Source organism: Rhineura floridana, chromosome 9 (genome assembly GCF_030035675.1).
Source record: "Rhineura floridana isolate rRhiFlo1 chromosome 9, rRhiFlo1.hap2, whole genome shotgun sequence".
Classification (NCBI taxonomy): Eukaryota; Metazoa; Chordata; class Lepidosauria; order Squamata; family Rhineuridae; genus Rhineura; species Rhineura floridana.
The window spans coordinates 107,218,243-107,245,976 of NC_084488.1; the positions used below are offsets into that span (position 1 = coordinate 107,218,243).

The following is a 27,734-nucleotide window of genomic DNA, read 5'->3' on the forward strand; positions in this document are numbered from 1 at the left end:
CAGAGTAGATCCATTGAAGTTAATAGATATGACTAAATTAGGTTCATTCATTTCAGTTGGTGTATTTTGAGCAGGACTTAGCTGAATACAACCTGGAAGGTTTTTAATTAATTATGCTAGTTGAGTCATCAACTCAAATGTGCAGCTCTAAGTGAAATTTGACATGAATTTGGTGGTACCTACTTGGACACCAATATCTGAGGAGTTTGCAGGGGATGCTTAAAAGAGTTTTTTGGTGACAACAGCAACATTGAAGTGAGTGATATTTTTGAAAGATACCTGAATACAGTAACAAAATACATGTGACTTGCATCAGTTGGGAAGGCTGTAGGTGCAGCTGCTTTTCTCAGCAAAATATACAGAAGCCATGACCAGGGTGGGATCACAGCATGGCTTTCATGGGTCTTGCAGAGAACAATGGTTTTTTAGTATATACAGTATAATTAATCTTAATCTTCCTCCAAGGAGCCCAAGGCACTTTGCAAGGGTCCCAGGTGGCCTCTCCTCAAATGAACCGCTGCATTCTCTTCAGAAGTGGGACCTTATTGTATACCTTGAGATCAGTTGTTGAGCTACATCTGTACTTTTGAGGCTAAATATTTTGCCTAAAGTTCATGGAATCATAGAATAGTAGAGTTGGAAGGGGCCTATAAGGCCACTTTATTAAATTGATGGAGACTTTGCTCATGTGGAGATGGCAAACCCACATTTGGAGTGCATCAGGTCAGACAGTGGGGGCTCACAGAACTGAAACCAGTAATTATGACAATCATTTTTTTAATTTACATACTGTGCTCTTTTTTTTGCTCATAGCCCTCCAAAGTGGTGAAGAGCATATTAATACAATGAAACTCGATGGCCTTATAGGCCCCTTCCAACTCTACTATTCTATGAAACAATAAAGTAAAAATGCAATAAAGATGTAAATAAATACATCATCAAAACAATACAAGATAGCAAAACCACAAAATACCTGATAATGACCTACCTGTTCAGTGAAGTAGCCCAAATATGATGGTAATCGATTAACCTAGGGCTCTCTCATTCTTTCTCACCTTAACCTCTAGCCCTGTAATCACTATCTCCTTCTTCCTATGTTGGGGTGAGCAAACTGATCCCAGTGCTCTAGGAAAAATAACATTATAGAATGCATTATATTAGAGAAAATAGCTTTACAGGAATGTGTATATTAGACAAAATTACATGCAAACATATGTATATTAGGATTAATTAGCTGATGAATTTCCATGAGGACTTTCTTTAAAAAATCAAACTGGTAAGGAAATGTAATTAACCTTAAGAGATACCAAAACTGATAATTTCACCCCTCCCTAGAAGCCATTATACTTAAATCTTTAACACTGGTCATGAGACATTGGCCTTCACCACGCCTTAGGACAGCAGGCTAGCGTAGGGGGTGCAGAGCAGGCTGCAAGCCACACACAGCTGTGCTCTCCAACAGCTTAACACTTCATCCTGTTCCTCAGTATCTACCACCTGAGGTAGGTGCCTCACTCTACCTAATATTAGGGCCACCCCTTACAAGGTTCATGCCATCCAAAATATGAACACACAAACCTGCCTTATATTGATTATTGATTATATTGATTATTATATCACCTGATTAGTCATGTCTCTCCATGGCTTCAGGCAGAAGTCTTCCTCAACCCTCCTATAGGAAACCTTTAACTGGTGAATGAAAGGGGGAGTTGAAATGGTGACCTTCCGTAGAGAAAGCTTCTGGATATTTCCTATGTTAGTCATACTCGGAGCAAAACCACTGAAGTTAATAGACATGACTAACTTAGGTTCATTAATTTCAGTAAGTCTACTCTGAGCAGGACTTAGTTGAATCCAACCCACTAGATCTATTAATTTCAATTGGTCTACTCTGAGAAAAACATAATTGGCTACAACCCTTTGGGTCTACTACTGACCTGCAGAATTATCTAACTAAATCAGGTGGGGGGAGCCTTTGGCCCACCAGATGTTGCTCAACTACATCTCACATCAGCTCCAGCAAGCAAGGGCAATGGCCAGGGATGATGGGAGTTGTAGTTCAGCAACATCTGGAGAGCCACACCTGAAGTAAACCTAAGCATTGTGTAACTAAGGTTATGATGTTGGTCTGTAACTTTCATCATGGCTGGCAAGCTGGAGATCCCTCAGCTGGGTTTGCATTGTGGCCTTTTGTGTTTGCCCTTCAAGCGATCTACTTTGATTCCTACAACATTTGTTCTATAAAACTAGCATAGCTCAGTTTCTCTCCTCCCAGTGAAATTAGCTCCTTGCACATTGTTAAAGGGCGATAATGTGTACAGTAGAGACCCACTCATATGGTGGGTTACGTTCCAGACCCACGCCTAAAAGTGAAACCCACCGAAAAGCGGAACTCTGTCAATAAAATGGTGCCCGATGCCAGAAAAATGCCGTAAAAGCGGAACAAGCGCTGTATGAGTGGGGCCTTACTCTAACTGAAAACTGCCATATTAGCAGAACACTGGAAAGCGGGGCCCTACTGTATATATACTGTACATACTTCATTTGTTGTGGGTTTGGTACGTTAGGTGTTTAGCTGAAAGCAGTCTTTGCCTCCATTAAAACAGGCCATTTCAATAGTTATTTACCGTTGTTGATTTTTTTTAAAAAAATTGTAAGCTAACACTGCCTCTCTGAGCCAACCATAAACACAATTTATTAGCTACCAGTTTATTTACAGCATTTTTAGTGACCCTAACTGCTAGTGTTTTGTAGTAAACTTAAATAATATTTTTACAGTGTGTATCACAGTAAAGCTGTAGCTTTTATGATAAAGCTGTGGCTGATTTAAAGCTGTTGTTAAAAAAATGCACAGCTGTATAGGTACTAGGATAAAGTCATAGTTTAGCAAGAGTATCTGCAGTTATTCTTCCAGAGAATGGTTACACAGTTTTATCTGTAAGCTGTATTTTCAAGTTTTCTAATTCCCTTTCACCAGGCTTGTAAATAGTTACTTGCCTGGTCTCCTGTGATGAGTAGGGCTGCAATCCTATCTACACTTACCTGGAAGGAAACATCATTGAACACAGTGGGGCTTATTTCTGAATAAAGCGGTATAGGATTACATGTAGGAATGCCTCCAGATAAGCAGAGGTTTGGAAGACAGGCAGGTGGAAGAGAGTTGGTTTTCTGTTGTCTTTTGAGCTGTTGAATGTGCCATGGATGCTTAGCAGGGCCATTCTCTGCATATCTATATAGAAGTCCCATTGAATTCAGTGGGACTTGCTCTTAAATAAGCATGCATAGAATAGGAGTCTCACACAGGTATCTGTGGGCAGGCCAGCTACTCATTTTTATGGGATAATTGCATGAAGCTTTTGATGGTTGTCTCTTGCATTCATCTTTAAAATGGATACATACGAAAGAGTGGGTTGCATGGATCCATACAGAGTTCAGCATATGATGATGACACAGTAAGAATCTACTCACCTAACAATTTCAGCATTTAGTGACCATGGGAGAATTCTTGTTTGTGATGATTCCTAGGCCACATCTGCATGATACATTTAAAGCAATATCATACTACAGAGTACCTTGGGAAGAACTGATAAACCTTTGTGAGAGCTGTAGCTCCTAATAATGCTTAACAAACTTCAGTTCCCAGGATTCTTTGGGGGAAGCCATGACTGTTAAAGTGGTACAATAGTGCTTTGAATGTATGGTGTGGATGTGGCCCTAACTGATACATCCCATGCCATGGCAAGATGGGGACATCTATCACCAAATAAGGGGGGGCATAGCTCTGTGGGAGAATCTGTGTTCCATGTTGAAGCTCTCAAATTCAGTTCCTGGCACCTCAGGTGAAGGATTTTAGGTTGCATGGATGGGAACCTGGAGAGCCACTGCCAGGGAGAGTTCATAATATTAGCCTAGATGGACCAGATGTGGCCAGTGTAAGATGAATGAAGAATAAACACCATCATTTGTGCGCATCACATAAAGTTATGGAGGATATCCACAGATGGACAGCAAAGAGGTTATTTCAGGGATAGAGTAACTGTGGCCCTGCAGATGTTAAGACTCCCAGTTCCCATCATCCCCAGCTAGCATGTCCAATGGTCAGGGATGACAGGAGTTGGAGTCCAACAACATCTGGCCCTAGTTTCCCCATCCCTGGGTTCTTTTGTACACTTCCCAGCCACTATGCATAGTCTCCAAGTGATGAAGCTGACTGTGAAATCCTGTTTAGAACAAAGATCCCAAAGATTTCATATATTGCCTAAATGAAAATGACACCTTTTTACTGGGCGTGGGGAGTCAACTAGCTCTGGCATCCTGCCTCAGAGAAGGCAAAAACAAAGCAGCATAACCACAGAAAATCCATTTCGACACAATGATTTGGTTAGCTAGTTTGGAAACATAACATATGGGAAGGCAGATTATTTCATAAATCCTAATCAACTAATACTGTGAGTCACAAGATTATATTAAGAATCTATTTTGAGAAGTACAGTTGCTTCATCCATTCTTTCTTACTGTCAATGTGCAAATAAGATGAGTGTACACAGGCCCCTGTCCCGAGGAACTCCCAATCAAAAATTTGACACAGGTTAGATAAAATAAAAAATGAGAGAGATGTAGGTAGAGGTAAACAGGGGAAGGATATGTGTTTATTTCAGGTACAAGCACAGTGGGGTAGCCAAAGGCTTCATGGGAAAGGTGAATTTTGAGGTGGGTTTGAAGGAAGAGGTGTAGTGCTGTGTTTCATCTACGCAGATGTTGCTACGATAATGATGATGATAAGAGTTCATGTAACATTGCCCCAAATTAGGGATAGAAAGATTCGTTAGGGATAGTAAATTTTGGTTCTCTCACTTTCTCATTTTCCTATCTTAAATTCAGTTCTCCACATTTCTGCTGCAATTTGTGGGTTTTTTTTTTTAAATCCTCATGAAAATTTTCCAGCATTTATAGTGCAAATTACTCCTAATAAACACATTTTTGTAGGGAGTTTTGACTAATGTACACATTCTTGCAAGCCATTTCTCATCACTTTCATTTATATTTTCATTTTTATTCACTTCCCCTAATGTATGCATGTTTGTAACACTGTTTGGTTGGCAAACTGCATTGCAAAATTCAAATAAGTGCAAATTTTGAAGGATGGCTGTGTTTTGGTTCTCATAGTGTTTTGGAAAGTGCGGATTTGATAAAATTTAGTTTGAAACGGAAATTGAATCGAAATTCTCACCCATCCCTATCCTAAGTACGTAACATAACTATTGCTCAGAGACCTGAGCAAAACAATACACTTAAAAATGAAGGATATAGATTTATATAGATACAGGCACACACACAACCACACACATTATGTTATGTATTAATTTGGATGCAGTATTGACAAGGTGTTCTCTGGATTATGTGGTGGAGATAAAAAAAAAACCATTTATAAGCAGGGGAAAGGAAATCTTCCAAGATGCCAGCAGGAGATGCCAGATTTCATTAGAGGTTCCCACCAGTTTTCTATTGGCTTTGTTATTTGGTTTCTGATATTTGTCTTGAGCTGTGTACTCAAACAGCAGGGATCTGGGTGTGTGAGAGAGAATGAATGACAGTTTATTGGACCACATGTGTGAGAGAGAGGATTTCTGCAGCAGCCTGCAGGCAAATTGCAGTAAAAGCAACACAAACCAATGTGGGATAGTAGAGAGGGAGGGGGGGGAGTGACAGCAGCCATTCTGCTTGTTCAGGCAAAATGGGGAAGGGCAGTTGCTCAGTGTTCAATCCCCGGCATCTCCGGGTACAGCTGACAATGTCCCTTGCCTGAAATCCTGAAGAGCCTCTGCCAGTCAGTGTAAATGACACTGAGCTAGATGGACCAATGTTTTGATCTGGTATAAGGCTGGTGGGGGACACTGAACTCTCATCCCACCAATGGCATACCTCTGTGCAGCTCCTCTGCCCTAGTGCTTTTCAAGCAAGCAAAGTCAGTTTCAGTATTAGGAATCAACTGAAGGGGGGGGGAATCTTGGGGAGGGACCATGGCTCAGTGGCAGGGCACAGCCTTTGACATAAAGAAGGTTCAATCCCTCGAATTTCCCATTTAGAAAGATCAGGCACCAGGGATTATGTCTGAGGATTCATCTTCTTTGAGTTCCACGTGTCCTCTGAAATCCTGTGTCTCTTTATACAACAGAGATCCTTGGTGAACCCTTCAGGCTTTCCTGCTAGAGGTCCTTTTTCATTATGGGCCGCCTTTGTTATAATATTTCTAGGTGTGCTTAGTCTATGGCCCACCACTGGGGCAGTTAACACCCTGTGTTGGATAAGGCTTTCTCCATTCTCTCCTCTCTAGTTATCCTCCACACCTGAGTTTACTTCAGACTCCTGGTTTCCTGCTGTTTTGCTTTATTTCCCTCCTGTCCACCTTCGCTCGTGTTTGCCTTTCTATAGCCACTCCCAGGGGTGTAATCCAGTGTCTTGGGAGGTCATAGATGCCCTTACTTTTTTGGGAGCCAGGTCTCAGCAGGGTCCCTATGGCTCGAGCGTCCTATGAGCTAATCAGCATGAAAGAGTAGTGTGTTGGCCACTGAAAAGAGTCTTCTAACATGCTTCCTTGTCCTTTGCTGCTTGTTGGAGCCAATCAGGGTGAAAGGTGAGTCAGCATCTGAGAAGACTCTTTTCAGTAGCTAACACACTCCCCTTTCATTCTGATTGGCTGCTAGGGACATCTTGTTGTGGGAAAAGGCGTGAACAAGGATAGAAAAGTACAAAGCAATATTCAAACCTGGCCAGATTATTCTGTAATCTTAGAAGGTTGTATAATCTTAGAAGGGGGTATGGATGTGATTATCATAAAGGGACCCTACACTCCTGAACTTGCCACTACCTTTTCAGCCTGTCCTCTTGGCTCTTCAGCTTTCTGACTTTCACACATCCACTCCTCACTTTGTACCCGTGCCAGCTCTTTCTCTCCCATTTCCAAACTTTCAAGCTGTGTTGTCATTTCCAACAGCCCATCACTACCTGGCACACTGTTCTTCACTCCCATCTCTTTCTTCAACCAGCACCATACACTTAAAGCCCATCCAATGCACATTTAAAGCACATGACTTCCCCCAAAGAATCCTGGGAGCTGTGGTTTGTTAAGGGGGTTGGGAACTTGTAGCCCTGTGAAGGGAAAACCCCAGTTCCCAGAATTCTTTGGGGGAAGTCATCTGCTTTACTTGAGCATTGGATGGGCTTTAAATGCATGGTACAGAGCTGCTGGTCACTTGCTCTGCTGCATTGCCCTCAATTTCTTTCCGCTTCTCTCCAGCATTTCTCTAAATTGGTGAGCCTCAGGACTGAACCCCACTGCCCCACCCATGGTTCTTTTATCCTCCCGCTTCCGTCTCTTGATGCACGGCTTATGAGCTGTACCTCTCTCTTTCCGGGACGCTCACCAGCATGGAAGGGCATCTTCTCCTGCACCGTGGCAACTCCCTCTCCTCACATTCTGGTTTACTTATATAACACTTTTTGGCCCCCAAAGCAGTGAACAGCATATCAATACAACACAAGATATAATAAAATACAATAAATCAATAATCAAAATATTAAAAGTTGGCCAAATCACAAAAACACCTTGTAGTAGACTTGCTACACAGTAAACTGGCCAAAATATATGGAAGTCAACTAACCTAGGGCCCGGACACTAGTTTTCCACTAGAGCAAGGACTAGACTTTAATCTTCAGAAAAGGAAAGGTAAAACTCCATTGGAATGATGTACCTGAGAGCCTCGTACATATTGAACATGAGGAATAATATAATAGAACCCAGTGGGATGGAACAGGAAAGGATATACAGAAAATCTATTACCATGTTCTGGGACATAAGGACATAGAAACAGAAGAAGTGGCCAACCAGATGCCTGTGGGAAGCCTACAAGCAGAACCTGAGGGCAACCGCACTTTCCCCACTTGTGATTCCTAGCAACAGGTATTCAGAGGCCAACTGCTTCTGACCGTGAAGGCAGAACATAGCAATCATGGCTAGAAGCCATTGCGAGCCATATCCTCCATGAATTTGTCTAATTCTTGGTAGGGACTTCCCTGCCAGGAATTAATATGGTACATAGTGTTGGATTCAACTAAATTCTACTCAGAGCGGACTTATTCAAATTATTGAACCTAAGTTAGTCATGTCTATTAACTTCAATGGATGTACTCTGAGGACGGCTAGCCTTGAATATAGTTCCGATTTTTTGTACTGAGGCTCTGAATAACACCACCTAGAGGCAAAACCTAATCTCTCTCACACACAAACACACCAAAACAGGTTTTTTAACCAGGAGTGGGGAACCTCCGCCTCCCCTGTGTGTAATTAGGCCAGGCCTGGGTCCCAGTTTGGCCCACAAGGCTGTTTTCTCCCTCCCCCAGCCATCCCACACCTGATGTGGCTGCAAAGGAACAATTGGGATCTTAAAGTGAGTCCCCTAGTGCTGTTAGTGGGAGCTCAGTCAGTGCTGAAAGCAAGACTTGCCCGCCTGACAAAATGGCTCACAGAGGGTGGGGAAAGCTGGGATCTGACCAGCCAACCAGAAAAGTTTCGCCAGCCCTGTTTTTAGCAAATAGCTGTCAGTTTTTAAAAGGTGCTTTATTCTCCCATTCCCTCCCTTCCTGACACAAATTAATGATTACACATAGCTAGCATGTGCTTTTCATCATGATGGGATCTTCCATGAAGTGTGTGTGTGGGAGCCTGGATGTGCTTTTGTAGAGTAGGTAAGAGTCCCTATTTTTACTGCATTATATTGTTTTACAAAAAATCTAAAGACTTGAAGCAATTGTGGCATGTAGCAGGTGGAAGCTGAAGCCTTCCAATTTTGTTAAACTAACCTGTGGTTTTCATGCATTTCCAGAAACTGTGTTCAAAAGCAGGTAAGCCCTCTGGTGAGACTGAATTTAGAAGCAGAGAGATTAGGAGTAGCTGGATTTTGGGGGAAAGAAGGAACTTCAAGGATCTAATAGTTTCCCTTGAAAGGGAGTTCCACAGAACAGGAGCCACCACTGAGAAGACTCTTCTCTTAGTAAACCAGACTAATTTCTCTCAGCATATGGATTATGGATTAGAACTTTATGAGTGCTTTTCTGCTCTCCCATTGTTAATTTATTTATTTATTTATTTTATTACATTTTTAGACCGCCCTATAGCAATAAGCTCCCAGGGCGGTGTACAGCATAATAAAACAGGTTAAAATACAAGTGGATGTAAATACAATACACAATAAAACATAATTAAAAATTTTCAATTTTAAATTCAAATTTTTAAATTTTTAAAATGCCTGGGCGAAGAGGTAGGTCTTTACCTGGCGCCGAAAAGATAACAAAGAAGGCGCTCCATAGTTCGGGGGCCACCACTGAGAAGGCCCTAGCTCTAGTTATCGTTCTCCGTGCCTCCCTATGCGTTGGGACACGGAGAAGGGCCGTCGACGTTGAGCGCAGCGACCGGGTAGGTACATAGCGGGAGAGGCGTTCCGCCAGGTATTGTGGTCCGATGCCGTTAAGGGCTTTATAGGTAAGAACCAACACTTTGAATCTGGCCCGGAAACATATTGGTAGCCAGTGCAGCTGGGCCAGGACAGGTGTTATATGATCAATTTTTTTTGTCCCAGTAAGAACTCTGGCCGCAGCATTCTGCACCAGCTGAAGTTTCCGAACCGTCTTCAGAGGTAACCCTACGTAGAGTGCATTACAGTAGTCCAATCTAGAGGTTACCAGAGCATGGATAACTGTGGCAAGGTTCTCCCTATCCAGATAGGGTCGTAGTTGGGCTACCAGCCGAAGCTGGTAGAACGCATTCCGTGCCACCGAGGCTACTTGAGCCTCCAGTGACAGGAGCGGATCTAATAAGACCCCCAAACTACGGACCTGCTCCTTTAGGGGGAGTGTAACCCCATCTAGGGCAGGTCGGACATCAACCATCTGGGCAGAGAGCCCCCCCACCAACAGCATCTCAGTCTTGTCAATCCATTATCGCGGCCAGGCAGTGGTTTAGTACATTAACAGCCTCACCTGAAGAAGATGAAAAGGAGAAGTAGAGCTGCGTATCATCAGCATATTGCTGGAAACGCACTCCAAATCTCCTAATGACCTCGCCCAGCGGCTTCATATAGATATTAAAGAGCATGGGGGACAGAACTGAACCCTGTGGGACCCCATATTGGAGTATCCAGGGACTCGAGTAATTCTTAGGGAAGCTTATCTGCCCCTCCTCCTTCCGTTAAATATGCAGACATTATAGAAACACCATAAATGTACATTATTCTCACCTCACATAATAACAAGACTGTCCAGGGAACTTCCTATAGCCCAGGGAAATGGGAAGTTGGTTTATTACACTCAGAATCAAACCAAATATAATGTTTGTCTCACAGTTTGCCCTTACACAGGCAATTTTTCCCCTTTAACAAATAACCTTCATGGACAGGGAGCCAGATTGTGACGATGGCATAGTGGGAGCAGGTAATTCCAACTATGACTGTGGCAGAGATGCAGGGTTAAAGACTCCCCCCCCCGGTGCTGATTCAGCTCACCCACCCCACGCCAACTATTCATTAAAGAAAAATCAATCATGCAAGGGCAAACTATGTGACAAACTATGTAGTCTGGGTCTCAGTTAGCATGTCACAAAGAGTATTTGCTTAGAAGGTAAAAATAGAGTACATATTAGACCTACTGTCCACCTTTCCAATGTTGCATCCAGCGCTCACCAAAATGTGCGAGTGTGGCAAAGTGCCCAAGTGATTTTCAGTGTACATCAGTCCTGTGCAGTATAGGTTGGTGTATACCAGTCTTCCCCCACCTGAAGCCCTCCAGATGTTGTTGGACTACAACTCCCATCATCCCTGACCATTGACCATGCTGGCTGGGGCTGATGGGATTTGAAATCTAAACCGTCTGGAGGGCACAAGATTGTATTAGAAGGCTGGTGTATACTAATAAGTCTGTCAATATCGGTATCATATATGTCATATCATTATATTTCAGAAACGTTTGATCACCTGGATATTTAGAATTAAGGTGCCTAGTCACAATGCCTTCTTGTGAAGGTAAATCAGCTCATATATGAGTACTCAGACTTAACTAGTGTGACCACTGAAATAAACTGTTGGCTTCAGCTTCTGTGAACAATGATGCCTTTATATGTCACTGACAAGCTGGATTCCTTCATATTTTTTCTGATAAAGGTAGACGAGTCCTGGAAAGAGATTGGATCTATTCAAGAAATGCATTTTTCTGTTGAAAGAAAAAAAATCTTTAATTAGTAAACATAATACAAAATGTGCCTTTAAACGGAATGACCTGCTGTAATCGTTCTTATCCTTTTCATTTCCAGTGCTGCATATGATGCTGTTCTCGACAGAAATGTGGCCATCAAGAAGCTCAGCAGGCCGTTTCAAAATCAAACACATGCTAAGCGAGCTTACAGGGAGCTAGTCCTCATGAAGTGTGTGAATCACAAAAATGTGAGTTTCTTTCTGGTGGTGGGATTGAGAAGCATGAACACTTAACACTGCAAAGCGAGAGACATAATGTTATGCCTTTATGAGAAGCTCATTTTATCACCTGTTAATTTAAAAACACGATTCTGTGTTACCTGGTGTTCCAGAATATTCCTCCCCCGATTGTTGTGCAGAGGTATGGTTATGATCAGAGCTGCATTATTCCCTTCCCAAAAGGAGGTGTCAGAAAAAGGCAAAAACTTAGCTGCACTTACTGAACCTTGGATCAGAATATTTGATTATGCTGTCGTTATGGAGATCTTCTATTTAAATCTTATGAAAGTCCCGTGGAGACCAGTGGAAAACCAATTCAATTTCCATTCTCTTGTGCAGCAGTAGATCAATTGTGCTCTTATTATCCAGTCCACAGCTACATAACTGGTATATGCTAATACTGGATAGCGTTTGTGCTTGTGGAAATAGGATTATGATTATGATTAAGGTCAAGGTCAGAATTTACTGATATGGGGTAAAGCAGTTGAGGAGTGAACCTTGAGTTCTCTTTCAAGTGGAAATGTTTGATCTTTCTTTGGAATCCTTTTCTTTTTGCAATCTCCTCATCTAGTGGTGAAGAGTGGAGTTCTCTTCCAGCACAGATCAGACTTTTTTTCTTCAACAAGTATTTCCCCCTCCACTCCAGGGATGTTTTCCTATAGGATTGGTTCACACAGCTATTTTCAATGTAGTGAGGCAGGAGATGGCTGCTTCAGTTGTGGGAGAGTAGGAATTAACAATTGCAAAAATCACAATCAATCAATCAATCAATCAATCTTTATTGATACGGTCATAGACCAAAAGACATTTATAAATAAAACTACATACGTTTATAATAAAAGGTTACAAAGTTGCAGTCATGTTAAAACAGTAAAACAATAAAACAACAAGGAAAACAGTTACAGTTGGGTGGCGGAAGCTTCTGAAAGGATAGATGCCTTCCGAATTGATTGAGCCGCAAAAATAAATTTAGCAACTGACAGGATAGTATCCTTATTAGCTGCTGACAAAAGATGTAAAAGTAAACAGTTAAGCGGTTTGTAGGCGTATTTATTTATGATGGGGGTTATGAATTTGGAGCGAATATCGTCATATAGGGTGCACTCAAAGATGACATGAGAGAGAGTTTCTATGGCGCTGACACCACAAAGGCATAATCGGTTTGCATACGGGATACGTTTAAATCTCCCTTCAAGTAAGGCAGAGATAAGACAGTTAAATCTAGCCTTTGTAAAGGCTAGACGATATTTGGGGATCGTAAGAGTTTCCAGATAAGGGGCACTGAGCATAGGCACAAAGCTCAGACCAAAGTGAATAGGAGAGCAGGTCGAGGTGGCTGCAGTTATGGAGCGTTGGAAGTCCATATCGTTGATACGAGTCCGGATAGAATGTTTGACTGTCTCTGGAGCGAGGGACATCAGATGTTCAATTGAGAGGCCAATACTTGCAAGGTAATTTGTAAACGTACAGGCCCATTTCGAGGTAAAAGAGTCTTCCCAGAGTAAAGGGAGATAGCCAGTAGATTTTTCATAAGACATTTTAAACCAGAAATTTAGGGCGGCCAACCACGCTTGAGACTCAAGTGAGACTAGGCCAGATTCTAACCTAAGGACCGCCGCAGGAACGCACCTGGGAACGCCAAAAATTTGTCTGAGAAACAAGGAGAGAACTGCCTCCGCAGAAGAGTTGAAGGCGCCAATCCATAAAGGTACCCCGTAGAGAAGTTGAGAAATAGTTTTGGATCTAAAAACCTTTAGGGCTGCCGGAATGTATTGTCCTCCTTTAGTGAAGAAGAACCTTCGAATACCACTGGCTGAGTTGCGAGCAGTAGAAATAGCCCCTCGGATATGGGGATTCCAGGACAGAGAGGAATGAAAAAGTATACCAAGGTATTTGAAATGAGAAACCTGTTCTATTTTATGGGTATTAATTGTCCATGCGTGAGCAGGAGAGTGCTTGGCAAAAGCTAAGATCTTAGTTTTGGAAAAGTTTATAGATAGTTTGTTATCATGACAGAAACTCATAAAAGCTTTAGTTAGGCGTTTGAGTCCAACTTTAGAAACAGAAAGGAGAACAGCGTCATCTGCATACAATAACAAGGGACAATGCAGGTTTGCTAACTTAGGGGGGTGGAAGTCCGGGGATTGACAATAAAGGGACAGATCATTCATGAAAAAATTAAATAAAAGTGGGGCTAGTATGCAGCCTTGTCTAACTCCTTTTGTTGTAGTAATGGGGTTTGTGAGATGACCTTCATGACTACATCTAACACGAAAGGATGTGTGGTGGTGCAGACGGCTAATTAAGAAGAGGAGTCTCTTGTCGATCGTAGATTTTGCGAGTTTCGCCCATAGTATCTCCCTAGGGATGGAATCAAAAGCCGATTTCAAGTCGACAAAGGCAACAAACAGGCCGTTACCCCAGCGGTTCTTGTATTTTTCAGCTAAGTGATTTAAAATCACACAGTGTTCTATCCCATACCTACCTTTCCGGAAAGCTGCCTGCTCCCTCCCAAGGATATTATCCTCCTCCAACCAAGATGAGAGTCTCTCTTTTAAGTAGCAGGCATATAGTTTGCCAATAATGGAAAGGAGGCTAATTGGGCGGTAATTTGCTGGGTCCTCTTTGTTCCCTTTTTTAAATATAGGGATAACTATGGATTCAAGCCAAGACTCAGGGAAGCATCCGGAATTATTGATCAGAGTAAAGAAATTTGCTAGAAGAGGGGCCCACCAAGCTTGGTGCGCCTTCAACATTTCAGAAAGTATGTTATCAGGTCCAGGAGCTTTGCCGGATTTCAAGCTAGCAATCAAATCAATAATTTCTTTTTGGGTTACAGGTGGCCAAGTGGGAAGATTTGTTAAATTATCAATAAAGGAAACAGCATTTACAGTCTCGTTGTTTGCAGAAAAATATTTCTCCCAGAGGTATGGGGAAATGTGGCAAGGGGCCGGATTTAGTGGGCTCATAGAACCAGAAATCAGCTCCCAAAAACACTTTGAATTATTTGATCTGGAGGCTTGAATTAAGGCTTCCCAATCTTCGTGCATCACCTGCCTTTTTTTGATGACTATCATATGCTTGTAGTATTTTTTGATAATAAAATACTCAGGGGGGAGGGTGGTTAAATTTTGGTGTCGATATTGAAGGTATAGCCGTCTCAGCTGTTTCTTAGCATCAAGACAGTCCTTATCAAACCATCTGGGAAAACCAGTGGTAGGAGGAGCCCTGAAGGAAGAAGATGGTGGGATAATAGAGGCTTTAAGTTTGATAATTAAGGAGTTATACGCTATTGACGCTAAATATGAATCAGAAGCATGCATGATCTCCCTCTGTAAGGACAGGGCAGAGGGGGAAGTGAGAAATAAGGCCACATTAGAGGCTACTGTGGGAGTCCAAAATGTCCTTTTATGGGTAGGGTGGATTAGATTTGCCATTGGTTTATGGGTAAGGAGCAAGTTACCGCGTTCTGGTAGATAAAAGGAAAAGGTAAGGGGAAGGTGATCACTATCCTGTCTGGAGCCGACAGAAAAGTCCAAAATAAACCTGAACAGGGAATGCGAGATCAAGGCGTAATCGATGACACTGCACCTGAGGCCAGAGATGTAGGTAAATTCCGCACATGAATCTATCTGCTTATGACCGTTCAACATTATTAGGCTGTGTCTAGCAAGGAATCGGTATAAACATATTCCACCATAATTTATCTTGGGGTCCTTGGAAGTCCTAGCATAGCCTGGGAGGTATGGGGCAGTGTCCTCGCCCCCCCAGAGGTTTGAAGCAAATAGCGCAAAAATCACAGTTGTTGCCATTTAAATTCCAATTCCCAAATTTCAGATTTAGATTTTGAAAGTGAACCTTTTTCCCACCTCAATGTGCGAATCCTACAGATGCGTATGTACTGTAAGTGACTCAAAATTTTAAAGCATAGCATTTTTAGTTTTGATTCGCAAGCAAGAACTACTTTAAAGCAACAGTGGCCTGGAGAACTTGTGGAATGGGCTATGATCCTTCCACCACCACCCCACGCTGTCCCCCCTTTTTCTTTAAATATATTCAAGGACAGTGTCTCCAAGTCTTTTCCTTCAACAAGCAACCAGAATGAATCACCCATCCACTTCCTTGTTTTTCCATCAAGCCACTTTCTTAGTCATTCCAAAGCAGACTTGGTTCAGAGGCCTACTGTAATTTGTTTTAAACTGTTTTTGATATTGCATTTTAAATTACTAGCTATTATCATCATCAACAACAACAGCAACAACAACAATCCTCTTTATTGTTTTGACTTTGGAAGCTACCAAATAGGGAATTTCATAAATTCTCACATGGGGTCAGTGACATCTGCTCCCCACCATGCTTGTATGTGAAAGGCAGGTGCCTATAAAGACCTGAGGATGCCTCCACTCTGCACTTGGCCTTGTCTTGCACGTCCAAGGGCCTTTGGCCTTTTTTTGCGGGGGGGGGGAGGGAGCGATTTTGGAACCAAACTCCCTCAGTTAGAAAAAGAGAAAACCATGTTGAGCTCTCACTCAGTTGCAAACCCTTTGTCAGGGCCCCGCAAGACTAGGCCAGCAAGCAGTTATTTAGAAGAGTCAGAGGCAAGTACCTCATCCAGTTCAGGCAGAAATCAAGGCCCAGAGCACCAAACAGAGATAAGAAGAGCTACAGCCAGGTATTGGGGCGGGGGCGGGGCAGCGTGCACTACTTTACAGAGGATGGCCTGTTTGAAGGGCTGCCAGAGGATTGTTCTGTCAGTTTTAAGACCCAGATGATAGTAGTTTCTTCTTTTAATTAACATTTTAATAAAATACTTTAACATTTTATATAATATTTCAACCTCTAAGTTCAGTTCTCTCCTTTACTGAAATTACTCAGGTAATTACTGCACAGCATCTAAGACTCTAACATTTACATGAATTAAATATATATGACACAGCTGCAGATTTATGTGGTTCTCATTGCCAAAATTCAATTAAAATGGTAGGTTAAACTTCTTTCCACGTATGCTCAGTTTGCCACTGGGAAATAGATTCCCTAGAGTACAGCGAGGAACATCAGGCACGGGGGCCAAATGTGGCCCACTAGGCCTCTCTATCCAGCCCTTGGAACTCTGCCCAGTCCGCACCCAACACTGGCTCAGCTCTGTGCCCCCTAGTGATTTTACTTGGCTGAAATGTGTCCTTGAGCTCTTGCTTGCCAAGTTGGAGAGTGGTGTATGGTTGACCACACCCACTTTTGCCACACCTAGCACTGGTTTCCCACAAGGGAATGTGGCTCTCTGGCTGAAAAAGGTTCACTACCCCTAGCCATAATGCCTCTTGGTTCAGAGCTGAAAACTTCTGTCCCCAAAACCTTTCTTTTTCAACAAGCCTTTTACTTAGAGACCTTATCCCAGTCTGTATCTGTATTGGAATTGTTTTTAAGATGATTTGTTTTTAAGAATTTTTCAAAATATGTTTTGTTTTGAAGCTGTTTTTAAGATGTTTTGTTTTGAAGCTATTTTTAAGATGCTTTGTTTTGAACTATGTTTTTAGTGTTTTATCATTTGTTTACCTCTCTGGGCTCCTTTTGAGAGGCAAGGTGGGATATAAATTTAATGGTAAATAAAGAAAGATTGCTAGTGTAAAAACACATCAACATGTGTATGTGTGAATCCTACAGATGTGTGTATACGTGCAAGTGACTCAAAATGTACTTAGAGTTCATGGGACCTTTTATTTATTTATTTATTTATTTATTTATTAGATTTATATCCCACTCTTCCCAGGAGTCCAGGCAGCTTTTAATTGGATTTGCCCATATGTGTGTGTGTATAACCCACCCACAACCCAACAAGAAAGCACACAAAAGATAAGTAAAAGTAAACTTTATTCAAAGAGGAAATAGGAAAAATGTAGTATTAATTTACAGTGAAACTTCAAGCAGCCTCTAGCTAAATGCACTCATTCAATTGATAGGTCTATAGAGGTTATAGGAGACCCTGTGCTACTCACATCCAAGAATGCATAGACTTACACCCAAGAGAAGAAAAAGTAGAGAAATAAAAGTATTGGAGTAATACCTCTCCTGTAGAAATGTTAGGACTCAAATTCAGGAATGAAGCTTTGTATCAAGCTCAGGACCCAAGTTGTGCCTGCTGTGTAACCTCGACCTAAACATGAGAGGTCTCAGCCTTCCTTGGTCTGGTTGTCCTGCGCTGTGTTGTGATGTGAAGCAGGGAGGAACTCGTGGAAGCCCAGAAGATGCACCCTGACTCTACAGAATCCTGATCCTAAATAACTTTTTCCGCTCATAAAGTTACATGTAATGTGGGAAGGGGAGCGAGCGGCAGTGCCTCCATGTCCGGTGAAGAACAAAGAACATCCTGGAATATGCTTTGAAATGAAAGAGCTGGGGTCCTGGTAGTGCCAAGTGTTGGATTCCTGTTTACAGGGTGCTCAGTGTGAAAATCATCGCATTACTGTCCGCTATCAGATACACAGTGAAAAAATCTGGTTCTAATGGCCAAATTCTTAATGTTAAGATGCTGTTATTGGGGGAATATATCCTTATCTCTTGTACTTTAAAGGGGCTATAGATCTACCAGGATGGCACATCTCATAAGTGCAAAGCTTTTTCCATTGGAGATGCTAAGGTCTGCAATTTTGGTTTAACATATGCAGAGCCAGGAAGCCTGTGCTAGGCCCTGTCTGTCACAAACAAATCTAAGGGAACGCTGGTCTCCCAGGATTCATTGGTATTTTGGTTCTCGTACCAAGGTCCACTGTAATGGATCAAGGTATAAGAAATAAAAAAAAAATAGCTCTTGGTGTAACATTGGCAGCAGGTGAGAGAGGCAAAGATAAAAAGAGTGGGTAGTACTGGGGATGGGGAGATTATGGGATGAAAGGAGGTGTAAATTACCCAGGTAAGTGTCCCATCAGCACTATACATTTAAAGCAGTATTGTACCACCTTAAACAGTCATGGCTTCCTCCAAAGAATCCTGGGAACTGTAGTTTGTTACGGGTGTTGAGAGTTATTAGGAGACCCCTATTCCCGTTACAGAGCAACAATTCCCAGAGCTCCCTGGGGAAAAGGATTGATTGTTAAACCACTCTGGGAATGAATTGCTGCTTTTTGAGGGGAACAGGCATCTCACAACAACTCTCAGCATCCTTAACAAACTACGGTTCCCAGCATTCTTTTTCTGGGAAGCCATGACTCTTTAAGGTGGTACGATACTGCTTTAAACCTATAGCGCTGATGGGGCCAAAGTTAGGAAAAGAGAGGCAGTGTGATGCATAATGGGATGGGTGGTGGGAGAGGGGTGAAGTGACATGGATGGGCCTAGATGGGTTGTTGTTGTTGTTGTGTGCCTTCAGGTCGATTACGACTTATGGCGACCCTATGAATCAGTGACCTCCAAGAGCATCTGTCATGAACCACCCTGTTCAGATCTTGTAAGTTCAGGTCTGTGGCTTCCTTTATGGAATCAATCCATCTCTTGTTTGGCCTTCCTCTTTTTCTACTCCCTTCTGTTTTTCCCAGCATTATTGTCATTTCTAATGAATCATGTCTTCTCATGATGTGTCCAAAGTATGATAACCTCAGTTTCATCATTTTGGCTTCTAGATGGGTAGCTTTCCACAAATGAGATGACAGAAGATAACGCGTACTGAAACATATTGAAAAGCATGTTTCTTTTGGCAATTTTATTTTGCCTCTGTGAGTTTATGCCTGTGTGCTAGGCCAGATAAAGACCAACTGCCGCTCGATAGTTTAACAAAGCAAAACAAATCCCCAAATGACTGTGTTGGATTCCCAGTCTGTTACTCCAGAGAAACCTTAGTGCTGCTCCTTCGGGTCAATTGACTGGCTGTTGGTGATTGGCCTCATTTGTGGGCTGCATCTCTGAGGATGTGGGAGTGCAGAATACATTTAGTTGGGGCTGGGAGTGGAGGGCACATCCTTCAGCTTTACAGTAGGTACTAACTAAAGGTAGTGACAATATCAACACCAGCACCTTTTCATTGCAATCCAGTCTACAGCTACCAACAGTGGCAGGAGCAGGAGAAGGTATTTATTAGTAGAAGCAGCAACAGCAGTAAACAGTAGGAAACAAACCAATCCAAATCTTTGTTTTTAATAGGCAGGTGGTTGTTTTTCTGAAGCTCCAATGCCTTTCGTACCCTCCCCATCCTTCTCTGGCAAACATCATTAATATGGTGTTTCATAGTTTTGCAAATTCTATATGTTTGTTTTCAGCAAGTCTGAATGTGCACTCATAGAACTCCCAGTTTAGAGGCAAACATTGCTCTGCTTTTGTTGAATCAGATGAGCAACACGTATGCAGTCATGGCCTCCACCTTTTCAGCGTTTGCCTTCGTGATCTGCAGTTGGTGGGTTCCTTTTAATTTTTTATTTTAATTAAGCTCTTGTAGGAGGATAGATTCAGGTAAAAACTGAGCAGTTTTAAAGAGCCGCTGCTATTTCAGTAGAGCAATCTGTCATAATCTGATCAACTGCTTATTATCATTCTTTCTCACTCTCCCCTTTCCTCTCTCGCTGCTTTTCAGATTATCAGTTTATTAAATGTCTTCACACCACAGAAATCTCTGGAGGAGTTCCAGGATGTGTAAGTAATGTGGACATAAGCGAAAGCAAAATCTTTGCTATTGGGGTGGGGGTGGGAAAGAACAGAGGGAGATGAAGGCATTGTTCTCTGTAGTGAAAATTAAAATCCAGGAATGACTGAAGGGAAAGTGCACCTTCTCCTTGAAAACTACATGAGGTGGTGACCTGATGGACAATCTTTCATTTCTTCTTGTCAGTGCTATATTTTGTATCTACATGGGGGGGAGGGGGGAGAGAACAGGAGAATTGAATATCCTGCCATTTTTTGTGCTTGTGTTATGTTGTTAATTATTGTTCTGTGAAAACTGAAAAGCTACAAAGGATAAAAAGAAAGACTCAGAGAACTCAAGACTATCTGTCCGCTGCCTTTAGGTATTTCAGAAAAGCTCTTTCCACCTCAGTGTAGGAAGTGCAGAAATGGAAAATGTGTGCAAAGCATCCTAATGGAGGTTCTTGAGAAAATGCAGGAGTGAGGTTGGGGTGAGGGGAGAGTCTGAACATCTGCACATGTGCAAAGGAATCTGAATGGCTCTAAGGAGCTCCGTTTAATTCCTTTGTGTTGATAGCTTCCTTACGCAGCGCCTGTTACCTCCCTGAGGTGTGCAGGCTTTTGAAAGGTGGGTAATTCACTTGCCTTTTTTGAAAAAGAAAAAGAACGGAGGGATGTGAAACATTTTTTCCTCTTTCATATCTATTTTCTGATAACCTATGATTCTGTAAAAATCATTTGCCTAGGGACAAAGCAGAGAATTGCTAGTATCTCCACTGAGCATTGTCTGCTATTGCTTGGCACGTAATGAGAACCTGATCTGAATGAAATTTAAGGTAATCCAGAAGTGTTTCTGGTTGGCCACACTCTGCTTATCCTGCCCTTTTTGTTAATTTCTTTCGCTATCCACAGGTTGCCCTATAATGTTAGGGCAGAATGTTGGTTGAAGAACCAAGTGTTCTCCTTACACTGTGATATGTCTGTGTTTTTAAAACTTTTCTGAGATACCCTTGGCAATTACGATGCCCCCGGGAAAACTACATCCCCCATCACCCCTCTCTCATAACACTAGAACTCATGGACATCCGATGAAACTGAATGTTGGAAGATTCAGGACAGACAAAAGAAAGTTCTTCTTCACTCAGCACATAGTTAAACTATGGAATTCAACCCTACAAGAGGCAGCAATGTCCACCAAGTCAAAAGAGGATTAGACAAATTTGTGGCAGATGAATCTATCAATGGTGACCAGCCATGATGGCTGTGTTCTGCCTCCACAATCAGGAGCTATATGCTTCTGAATACCAGTTGCTGGAAACTGCAGGAGAGGAGAGTGCTTTTGCACTCAGATCCTGCTTGCAGGCTTCCCATAGGCATCTGGCTGGCCACTGTGAGAACAAGATGCTGGACTAGATGGGCCACTGGCCTCATCCAGCAGGTTCTTTATGTACTTAATGTGCCCTGCCACACTGTTACTCAGTGTGATAGGGCAATGGAGAGGAGGAAGGGAGGATAATATCCATCCCTTCATGCACCCTCACTTCTATTCTTGCCATCATCTTGTTGCATGGTAAGGAAAGGGAAGGGGGAATTGTTTGGGGGCTGGCAGGAAATAGCTTTTGGGGATAGGGGAGGGCCGCAGAGATGCACCAGTAATTTCTGCAAGCCTTTCAAATTGGCTAGGAAAAATTACCTAGGAACGTCTGTTTTTTGGGGAAGATTTTCGGTAATATCCAAGTTAATTCTAGGCAAATTTCAGAAGTCTTCCTCATCTCTAGTAGCACCTGCCCCTACCCCTTAACCACTTGGATGCAAGTCAAAGTTTAGGAGTTTTGGGACTCTCTCTTTTGTTTGCCCTTCTCTCCATCCCTAACCAATTCCACTGATACCCTTGATGCCAGTGTTGGCATAAGAAGCCAGCACTGTTTTTTGTTGTGTTTTTTGTTTCATATGCACAATAATTATTGATCAACTCCCCCCCTTGCAATTATTAATGGAAGGTTTCTTTATTGTCAAGAGTGTGATAAGCACAATAGCCCACTCGATGGATCGTCACCTTGTAGTGGTGAGTGGGCTTTTGTGTTCCAATGACACAGGGGGTTGGACTCGATGGCCTTGTAGGCCCCTTCCAACTCTACTATTCTATGATTCTATGAACCCTATGAGCAATGCTGTCGGGAGTCATGTACTCCCAGCAGGGTCACCCATGGTGGTAAGGTCGAGGGAGAGGAACCTGACAATCCAAGAATGTCCTCAATGGCAGAACTAGTGGAGGATAACAATGTGTATGTTACACAGCTGTGAAGGCAGATGAAGGCTGCAGCAGATAAAAGACTTTCAATCATCGTGGTATTCATGCCATTGGATCAAAGCCTTTTTCTGTTATTTAGGATGGAGACAAAGCTCAGTGGTAGAAAACAGGAATTTCATTCTCTGGCTTCTGCAATTAAAAGGACTGCTGGTACTAGAAATGTTGCCATAAGAACATAAGAAGAGCCTGCTGGATCAGGCCAGTGGCCCATGTAGTCCAGCATCCTGTTCTCACAGTGGCCAACCAGATGCCCATGGGAAGCCTGCAAGCAGAACCTGAGCACAAGTGCACTCTCTCTTCCTGCGGCTTCCGGCAACTGGTTTACAGAAGCATACTGCCTCTGCCAGGCAAACAGACAGTACTGAATTCCTTATTCTGCTATAAGGTGGCTTCATATGAAGAGGTCTTCTGGAGGGTCTTGAAGGGAGAGAGAGAGAGAGAAAGAGAGAGAGATCCTATAAGAGAGTGGAAGGCTGCAGCGAGCATACAGAATGTACTCCGTTCACCCTAGTTACTAAAGAATAAAATTAAGCTAGTGGGGGAAACGGATGTTTATGTTAAATATGTAGACGCCAACACCACACTCAGTAAGATCTCACCTACTCCCTACCCTCAGCTGCATCACAATTCTGTGGAATTGTCTCTTTCCTTGCTTTTTTTGTTGTTGGTGTTGTCTAATTCTTATACCCATTAAAATGATTTCTGATGGAGTGTTGCATCTGATCCATGATAAGTAGTGATCATGTGGCTTTATTCTTCTCTTTAGCTATTTAGTAATGGAGCTGATGGATGCCAACTTGTGCCAGGTGATTCAGATGGAGCTAGACCATGAGCGAATGTCGTATCTGCTTTATCAAATGCTTTGTGGCATCAAGCATCTTCACTCTGCAGGCATCATTCACAGGGTAAGTTAGCCTTCCGCTTAACACCCTCCCCACCAAAAAGGACAAGGGTCGTACAGGAAAGAAAAATTTGAAATAAAAAAAATGCTGAAAACGTTTCCAGTGTATCTTCTGTTCTTTGGAGCATTCGCTTCTACCTGGACCCAGGATTCCTGGGACAATGCTCTTTTTAGAACAAACACTACCTCCCTTGTCTCTCTGGATGACCAATCTTAAGTTTTAATTGGCCACATCCTCCTGCTCTATCCCCTCTCTTGGATCATTCACCTCACTCGGGGTATGTTCTCTAGTCCTGCAGTTCGACCAAAGCAGATATAAAGCAACATTGCACCTAGTATGTCTTGTACATCAGCATGGGGGAGAAATTCAATGCAAATCACATTTAAGGGTTAATCTTTTTTGCGCTTTCTGAAGCAATACGAGAACAGAAACACAGCCGTCCTTTGAAATTCACACTTCTCTGAATTTTGCAATGCAGTTCTCCAGCAAAGTAAGGTATACAAAAAATGTATATAGTCAGGCATAGTGTCAATGTAGAAATGCATATGCTAACTTGTATATTAAAAATAACATACAAAAATGCATTAATTTAGGAGAAATTGCATTGCGAACTTGTGTATGTTTGGAGAAATTTGCACTAAAATACTGGTGGAATTTCATGAGGATTTTTTTTAAAAAATCCCAAATTGCTGTGGAAATGGGCAGAACTGAATTTAGGATTGGAAAAATGAGAAATGTAGCGAACCAAAATGGGCAGATTCGTCTTCCATACTTGTAAGTAGAACTTATTCCTGTTTTTTCTTTCTTTCTTGTCTCTTTCAGGATTTAAAACCCAGTAATATTGTGGTAAAATCTGATTGCACGTTGAAGATCCTGGATTTTGGACTGGCCAGGACCGCAGGCACTAGCTTCATGATGACTCCCTATGTGGTCACACGTTATTACAGAGCACCAGAGGTCATCTTGGGAATGGGCTACAAGGAGAATGGTAGGATATATATAAATACACATGCACACATACACATGATTTGAATGAGCATATGAATGGAGTAAAGCTAGGATTGCTAACTGGCCAGGCCAAAAAAAGAAAAAGAGAAAGCAGCTCTTGTGTCTTTAATAAACCTTATTGTGCAGATATCATCCAATAAAGCTTTTCACCAGCATAAAACCAACAACATTATCACCTACTATAGTAGCTGTTGAAACACTGACACTTCTAAGGTTATCCACTTGATTATTGAAGACAGGATAACTACATAGTGTGTGATGCAGATAGAACTACAGTTAAGAAACAAATATGGAGACCACCGAAATGGATATGATGCTCTATGTGTACAGGAAGAGAATTTAGACAGAACATTTCTTCATCACAGTGGGAAGAAAAAGGCAAAAGAGCTATTTGCCTTGGTGAGACTTCTAGGAGTCAGTGGGTATGGGTCAAAGATTACAGTGGCTGGCCCTCCAGGCCTCTCTCAATTCAAACTATGGCCCCTGTTAGTAACTTGTTGCCCTAGAGCTGCACATCCTTTCAAAACAAAGGAACTTGGACCTATATTCCAGTTAGTTTGTGTGCTTAAAACCATGGATCACCATAAAACTAAAAAGATAAGTAAACAACATCCAGCCCTGTGGCTGGCAAAATATATTGTAAAATCAAGCAAGCAGAGAACAATAACAAGATAACATTTGCAACAGAAACTTAAATTATCTCCAGTGTAACACAGAGACTGTGTTCAATTGCACATATTTGTATATTTTTTATTTGCTGCCAGTGGCTCTGCAAATGGGGAGGTTCTTATAGAAGATATATTTATCCTGGTTGTGCAAGAGAAAACAGAGGGTTTTAAACACAGTAACATTGATATCACAGAACCAACACAAAGACCAGGCAAGAATCCAGCTCTAAGCACTTTATACATAGTGTTCTACAGCAAAAAACAGACAATGACTTGAATTCTAACTAGCCCTCCACTAATGGAAAGAACTGGGATCCAGCAGAGGCTCCTGATGGAATACAAGGCAGGTTAGCATTTTTCATCAACCTCCCATTCTCTCTGCATCACCACTCATGCTGCTCGGGTGGGTCCCCCAACCAACTGGAGCATATTTTCAAGTGCCAAAGGAACTTTAGTTAGGATCTAAATCAATATCATTGACTTCTTGTCTGTATATACAAGCATTGATCCAAAGCAGTTTAGGAAAATGTATCTTCAAGGTAAGCTAAGGCTATGGACTGATACCTCAACCTTGTGAAAGCCTTCCTTAATGAGGTATACCAAGATCCTATAAACACTCTTTCAAAATCTACTATTAAGCCTAGTGATGGCAGATGACACCTAGTCCAGTTAACAATTGGGTTAATTTGCAAGACGTCTGCTAGATATCTTGAATAAACCCAACTGAAAATTTGTCCCATTCCAAATTGGTGAAGACTCTAGGGCATCATTATGTCATCATGAGTGTAAGAGGGTGCACAGGCTTCTCTGCGACCCTCTGCATGGTATCCTCCCTTTCACAGACTCACCTAAGGCAAGGGGAAGGCAGGGAAAGCCCCCATGAACTGTTGGGCATCAGGTTTGTATTTTTTTTGTATCTTATTTTTATGTTCTTGTACATTGCTTTGAAGGCTTTAGGCTGTGAAGGGGTTTGTCAATTTGTAAACTAAAATAAATAAATGCTGCCACGATCACATGTAGTATCCATGCATCAACCTGTGACTTGACGATTGCTGCAAACCCTCCTCATCGCATCTGGAGGGCCCAAAGTTTCCCACATCTGATGTAAGCTTGTTGCTGTATAACTGCACTGAAACTGTATTTTTGCTATTTTTAGGACTCTATCTGATTCACCTGGCCTGTTAGGAAGAGAGAGGGGGATTATTTTCTTTATGCACAAATAATCTCATCAGGTCAAGCATTCTTTTCTCTCTGTGCTTTTTAAAAAATCCCTATCAGCAGTACAGTATTAAATCAGTGCTGCATATGTTTTAAATATTGGGTGACCCATGCTGAAGAGAAAAGAGCAAGTAACACAATAGAAATAAATCCATTAGACTCCTATTTCTGCTGCCCAAGTAATCTTAAAATGAAGACCCCTTTTGTAACAGGGAAGTAGTGTAACTTCTAGGCCATTTATTTTCCAATTTTATGGAATCCAATTAGCATGCTGCAGCACTTTTAACTGACATCTGATAGCAGTTTGCGAGCTTGCAATTAGATAGCTATTTTAGCCCGATTTCTTTGTTATTTAAATTTGTCTGCAGTTACAGCACACCTTGCGTTTCTCAGTTTAAAACTGATGGCTAGAGCTGAAGGCGATTCTAGTACTAGTTATCAGCTAAAAGTGAAAGTTTTCTTTCAGTAATAATTTAAAGGGAAAATAAATGTTAAAATCTTCTTAATCAAGAATGTTAAAGCAGCTATCAGAGTTTTTAGTGTTTTTGTTTGCTGCCCTGGGCTCCTTCTAGAAGGAAGAGCAGGATATTAAATAAATAAATACATACAGTCATTGCATTGATAACCTGAGCACATGTAAATGATAGAATCAGTTATCATACAATGTACAATCCAGTATCATTGCTTCATGGCAGTACAGGCATTTATCTGTCAATGGAAGCCAAGCCAGGAGGGGAAAAGCTTACATCTTTTGGCTGTTGCCTATTATGCTTGGGCTGTAACTGACACTTTATTTTTGAATTCACAGAAGTGCTTGGTGTGGTACAAGAGCGAGCGAGCTTACTTTTTAGTTTTCCTCTCTATTTGACTAGTCCTTGCTAGCCGACATTTCAGGAGGGAAATATTTTGGTACATTTTGATTTAATCTCCCTCCACCAATGCATCTTGCCTGCTGAAGGCCAGTTCCATGCTTTCATTTTCTCTTGGCACCTGACTCTATGGAGGCTGCATATACTTTGCCACCATTTTGCTGCACTCTGTTCCCAAGGTCCTCAAACTGCTGCCTCCTTTAACAGTGAGAGCTACTCCACTATGTCAGGCATGCCTTTGCTGTCCTGTACACCCAATGTCAGCCTTTTTCTTTCCCCCCGCTATCAATTTATTTATTTTTATTTATTTATTGTATTTGTATACCGCCCCATAGCCAAAGCTCTCTGGGCAGTTTACAGTAACTAAAAACATTAAAAACAAACATACAAATTTAAAACACATCTTTTAAAAACAATTTAAAACACAATTTAAAAAAATTAAAACAATTTAAAAACACATGCTAAAATGCCTGGGAGAAGCGGAAAGTCTTGACCTGGCACCGAAAAGATAACAGTGATGGCACCAGGCGCACCTCGTCAAAGATTTCATTCCATAATTTGGGGGCCACCACTGAGAAGGCCTTCTTCCTTGTTGCCAACCTCCGAGCTTCCCTCGGAGTAGGCACCTGAAGGAG

At 41.9% G+C, this 27,734-nt stretch overlaps 1 protein-coding gene across 7 annotated transcripts in view; it reads left to right on the forward strand.

The window, feature by feature from the left end:
* MAPK10 (mitogen-activated protein kinase 10) overlaps positions 1-27,734 on the forward strand; it is a 323,601-nt gene that overhangs the window by 219,972 nt on the left and 75,895 nt on the right. For 5 of the 7 annotated variants that reach the window (XM_061583112.1, XM_061583111.1, XM_061583114.1 and 2 more), the window contains 4 exons: positions 11,360-11,489; positions 20,077-20,135; positions 23,201-23,339; positions 24,159-24,324. In XM_061583112.1, the coding sequence (XP_061439096.1) occupies positions 11,360-11,489; positions 20,077-20,135; positions 23,201-23,339; positions 24,159-24,324 (494 nt within the window). Of the gene's footprint in view, positions 1-211; positions 256-11,359; positions 11,490-19,498; positions 19,577-20,076; positions 20,136-23,200; positions 23,340-24,158; positions 24,325-27,734 lie in introns of those variants that run through there. The other 2 variants (XM_061583115.1, XM_061583117.1) reach the window with 2 other exon arrangements.